Source organism: Triticum dicoccoides, chromosome 6B (genome assembly GCF_002162155.2).
Source record: "Triticum dicoccoides isolate Atlit2015 ecotype Zavitan chromosome 6B, WEW_v2.0, whole genome shotgun sequence".
NCBI lineage: Eukaryota > Viridiplantae > Streptophyta > Magnoliopsida > Poales > Poaceae > Triticum > Triticum dicoccoides.
In genome coordinates, this window is record NC_041391.1 from 68219009 (window position 1) to 68224151 (window position 5143).

The window sequence follows — 5143 nt, forward strand, 5'->3', positions numbered from 1 at the left end:
TGGAAATTTCTATGGAACACTCCAATTCCTGGAAATATTCGGATGGTCTTATGGCGTCTCGCTAAACACTCTCTCCCAATAGAGGATATTAGAGAGATTAGGAATATGTCATCATCAAGTTTGTGTGGCTTGTGTGGAAGCTGGAGACTCTTGGCATCATTCACTACTTGAGCAGGCAAGTCGAACTATCCGACCAAAACCTCCTCCACCCGGTTACTCAAAGATCCATGTTGATGCTGGATTAGCAAGGGGCCGAGCTAGAGATTCGGCAGCTGCAGCGTGTAGGGATGATCACGGAATTCCTTTGGGCAGCTCAACACTGGTCGTTTATGGTATAACGGGCGTTGTGGAATCAATTGCACGTAGGGAGGCACTATCTTTGGTTGAAGACTTGCAGCTAAGAGACTTTATCATAACTTCGGATTCGAAGCAGGTTATTAACGACATTGATCGGGAGAGCGATGGAAGATATGGAGCTATAACTAAGGAGATCAAGCGTCGGGCTTTATCATTTAATTGTATTTTTACATTTGAAGGGTGCTATCAATGTAGATGTCGGATAGGTTAGCCAAGTTTCCGCATTCACTTGATCAGGGAAATATGTTTGGTTGTTAGTTGTTACAGCCGTATGATCCCTTTTGTAACGCTCCACCTGGAGTTTGATCAATAAAGCTTGGTGGTACCCCAAAAAAAAAAAAACAGAAAGAAACGAACGCCTCAAGGCCAAACACGGCAAGTCCGGTGCGCCAATCGGCTGGAGAAATCTTTTTGCATTGACGCGGAGCAAATGGGCCAGAGCCGTAGAGAGGCGGGCAGCTGAGGCTAGCCTGCTTCTGTTTCTCCTCCTCTCTGGCAACGTGTCCAAATCCTAACAAAATTCCTAAAAATACGGTGGCTGCGTGTAGTATATAATGAGCCGGCAGAAGCGCAGCAGGGCAAAGGATTCGTTTACCGCTCTCGCGCGCCGCCGGCCGCAGGGCGCAAGGAAGATCGATCTGGTAGTCGTCGTCGTCGTCGCGTCTGCTCCAGATCCTCGCCTCCCGCCCCGGCCGGTACGATATCTCCTCCGGACGGACTGTCGATCTCCCTAGCTATCTCTCTTCGTCTCTTCCATCTCCTCCTCCTCCTTGCCGTTCATCGTCTCCACGATTTTATCGTGCGTGTCCGTGCGGTGGTTCGTAGAGAATCACCTTTGTGAATTCCGGTTGTGTAGTGTTTTGACTGTTGTCGTCGACCCATGAGGATTCGTTGATACTCTCGTAAAGTCTCCTGGATTCGTACAAGATCAGTAAAATAAATTAACTGATCTTGTACATATCCTCCTACAAGATTTGTGTAATTAAAATTCGTTCATGCTCTCGTAAGGTCTTCAAGATTCAGTCCTTCAACCTTTAGGCATCTCGATCGTCCACCACACTAAGTAAGCCCTTGTGTTTGTGTCCTACTCGTGGTGCAGACGAACTAACGGATCCAGCACACTAAACCCTTCCTTGCTTCAGCAGCGAGCTTGGCAGGTTGTGCTGCTTGAAGACGAGACGGGATCAAGATCAAGATCATGTCGGTGGAAGCCGCCGAGGGCGCGGAGACGATGGCGCGCCGCGACCAAGGTTTTGGTTACCGAATGAGGCATTTTTACCGAGGGGGACTGGAAAACGCGGTTACCATGGTTACCGAGAAATACCGAAAAATACCGAGAATATTCCGAACGAATTTTATAGTTGAATTTTGAATTCAAATAAGTTAATGAACGAACATTTGAACCAAAGACCTCTCAAAACAGGAACTAGGTTCCGACCAACAAGCCAAAACCAACTCTCATGGTATTAATTAGATTCTATGTACTTTACTATAAATTGAGTGTTTAAATTCAAAAAATTCAAATAACTGGTATTTTTTGCTTGGTACGTGGATTTACCGAGGGGCACGAAAATACGCGGTAACCATGGTAAATCTCGAAATTTCGACCGGTAACCAAAACCTTGGCCGCGACTCGCTCTACAGGGACGCGGAGAAGGTCTCCGGCGACAGGCGCCACGGCTCCGGGGTCAGCAACCTACCAAATCATCCATCATCTTGTTGACTTACTTAACCAGCTGTGCCATGGCCGATGTTAATTCTCGAGCATGGTGGGCGCATGCAGGTAAGCTGGAGGCAGACGGTGCTGCTGGCGTTCCAGAGCATCGGCGTGGTGTACGGCGACCTCGGCACGTCGCCGCTCTACACCTACTCAGGCACCTTCCCGAACGGTATCAGGCACCCGGACGACCTCCTCGGCGTCCTCTCCCTCATCCTCTACACCCTCATCCTCCTGCCCTTGCTCAAGTACGTCTTCATTGTCCTCTACGCCAACGACAACGGCGACGGTGAGCACCACCACCTTGTTCTATATATAATCTTCAGTCTTCTTGTGTTTGTTCGTTCATGGACATGCATGACATTGTATTAACTGGGAATGGTGCATGTAGGGGGCACGTTCGCGCTCTACTCGCTCATCTCGCGGTACGCCAAGACCAGGATGATCCCCAACCAGCAGGCCGAGGACGCGTCCGTGTCCAACTACAGCATCCAGGAGCCCAGCTCGCAGACCAGGAGGGCGCAGTGGGTGAAGCAGAGGCTCGAGTCCAGCAAGGCCGCCAAGATCGCACTCTTCACCATTACCATCCTCGGCACCTCCATGGTCATGGGTGACGGCACCCTCACACCTGCAATCTCTGGTACGTACTCTGCGTACATTCAGCAAGTTATTCACCTTACTAAGCTTGTATATAGATTAATTTGACGCTTGATGGCTGTGTTGCTGCAGTGCTCTCTGCGGTGAGCGGGATCAGGGAGAAGGCGCCCGACTTGACCCAATGTACGTACGAAAATTTTCTACTATTTGTCAAGAGATTTGTTCGTCTACCTTGTTGTGCAGCCAGGGAATTGATGTGGTTTGTTGTGAAAACAGCGCAAGTGGTGTGGATCTCTGTTGCCATCCTCTTCATGCTCTTCTCGGTGCAGCGCTTCGGCACGGACAAGGTGGGTTACTCCTTCGCGCCCATCATCTCGGTGTGGTTCGTCCTCATTGCCAGCATCGGAGTGTACAACCTCGCCGCCCACGACCCCACCGTGCTCAGGGCCCTCAACCCCATGTACATTGTGGACTACTTCCGAAGGAACGGCAAAGAGGCGTGGCTCTCTCTCGGGGGCGTCGTCCTCTGCACCACAGGCACGGAGGCCATGTTTGCTGACCTTGGCCATTTCAACATCAGGGCCATTCAGGTTCGCCAATGCCAGTTTTTGACTCCATTTGTATTCATCTCTAGTACATTAGTTCAGAGCAGGGACTGAATTTTTCTTCATTTTCCGGCCTGTTGCAGCTGAGCTTCAGCTTCATCATCTTCCCCTCCGTGGCGCTATGCTACATGGGTCAGGCATCCTACCTGCACAAATTCCCGCAAGACGTCGCCGACACCTTCTACAAATCTATCCCAGCGGCGATGTTCTGGCCGACGTTCATCGTGGCCATCTTGGCGGCCATCATCGCGCGCCAGGCCATGCTCTCCGGCGCGTTTGCCATCCTGTCCAAGGCGCTCTCCCTCGGCTGCTTCCCGAGGGTGGAGGTGGTGCACACCTCCAAGAAGTACGCCGGGCAGGTGTACATCCCGGAGGTGAACTTCCTCATCGGCGCCGCCAGCATCGTCGTCACCCTCGCCTTCCAGACCACCACCAACATCGGCAACGCCTACGGGATCTGTGTCGTCATGGTCTTCTCTATCACCACGCATCTCATGACCGTCGTCATGCTGCTCGTCTGGAAGAAGAACATCGCCTTTATCGCCGCCTTCTACGTCATCTTCGGGACCACCGAGCTCCTCTACCTGTCCTCCATCCTCTCCAAGTTCGCCGAGGGAGGCTACCTGCCCTTCTGCTTCTCGCTGGTGCTCATGGCGCTCATGGCCACCTGGCACTACGTCCATGTCAGCCGCTACTGGTACGAGCTCGACCACGTCGTGCCGGCGGCGGAGCTCACGGCGCTCTTGGGTCGCCCCGACGTGCGACGGGTGCCCGGCGTGGGCTTGCTCTACTCGGAGCTTGTCCAGGGCATCCCTCCCGTGTTCCCGCGCCTCGTCGACAAGATGCCGTCGGTGCACGCCGTCTTCGTCTTCATGTCCATCAAGAACCTGCCCATCCCACGGGTGCCGGCCCCCGAGCGCTTCATCTTCCGAAGGGTTGACCCCGCCGAGCACCGCATGTTCCGCTGCGTTGCGCGCTACGGATACACTGACCAGATCGAGGCCGCCAAGGATTTCTCCGCGTCTCTCCTGGACGGCCTCAAGCTGTTCATCTATGAGGAGGCCACATTCTCCTGCAGCCAGCACACCGATGACGGCGACAGCGACGGCGCTCTGCGGGCAGCGCAGCTGGCGGCCGCGGAGGAGGAGAAGCGGTTCATCGACGCAGAGTTGGAACACGGCGTGGTGTACCTGACGGGTGAGGCGGACGTGGTGGCTGCACCAGGGTCGTCGGTGATGAAGAGGATCGTGGTCAACTACGTGTACACCTTCCTGAGGAGGAACCTCAGCGAGAGCCACAAAGCGCTCGCCATTCCCAAGGATCAGCTGCTCAAGGTCGGGATCACCTATGAGATATAGACCAATGTTTCTTCTGCAGAACTTGTTGGTGATAACATGATTTTAGCAAATGGATTAATAATGTAAACCTCTGAATTTTGCATTGCCCAGATGATCCTGTACACAATATAAGAGTAATGCTACATCTACAAAAGGTTACTTGAACCTAAAGTAACCATTTGTAGATGTATCATTACTCATGTTGTACAACACTTGCGGAAAAATCTTATAGATGCCTACATGCTGATGTGGCATGAGCTAACTAGGAATCACTCACCACTGTAATGCTATTAAGCCTCATGTCGCATACCCTGTCGTTGAACTGTGTGCGATAAAATCGAATTGTATCACTGATCCATCGCGCACAATTGAGAAAAGAGTATCGTGTGCAATACCGCGCACATAGTTTGATTGAACAAATCGTGTGCGATAACTCGTGACAGCACACACGTTTCTTCATCGCAAATTTATTTTGAGTGTACAATGTGTGGAGTGGCGCATACAGTTTCATGCATAATGTGTGTACACGT

At 52.0% G+C, this 5143-nt stretch overlaps 1 protein-coding gene across 2 annotated transcripts; it reads left to right on the forward strand.

Annotated features, from left to right (window-relative positions):
- Positions 1–1555: 1555 nt before the first annotated feature.
- LOC119323711 (potassium transporter 19-like) lies at positions 1556–4634 on the forward strand. Of its 2 annotated transcripts, none has more exons than XM_037597416.1 (7): positions 1556–1590; positions 1978–2044; positions 2141–2363; positions 2466–2714; positions 2804–2854; positions 2948–3261; positions 3360–4634. In XM_037597416.1, exons 1-7 carry the CDS (start codon positions 1556–1558, stop codon positions 4632–4634), a joined length of 2214 nt encoding a protein of 737 aa, XP_037453313.1. The 2 variants fall into 2 exon arrangements, with proteins under 2 accessions (XP_037453313.1, XP_037453312.1); XM_037597415.1 differs by having other exon boundaries at positions 1556–1588; positions 1973–2044.
- Positions 4635–5143: the final 509 nt, after the last annotated feature.

Bases quoted from the DNA above. Each gene is read 5' to 3' on its own strand.
- LOC119323711 (XM_037597415.1), top strand. From the start codon at position 1,556: ATGTCGGTGGAAGCCGCCGAGGGCGCGGAGACG. The intron at 1,589-1,972 runs ATGGCGCGCCGC...TCGACCGGTAAC, and splicing joins CCGCCGAGGGCGCGGAGACG to CAAAACCTTGGCCGCGACTC. The intron at 3,262-3,359 runs GTTCGCCAATGC...GGCCTGTTGCAG, and splicing joins TCAACATCAGGGCCATTCAG to CTGAGCTTCAGCTTCATCAT.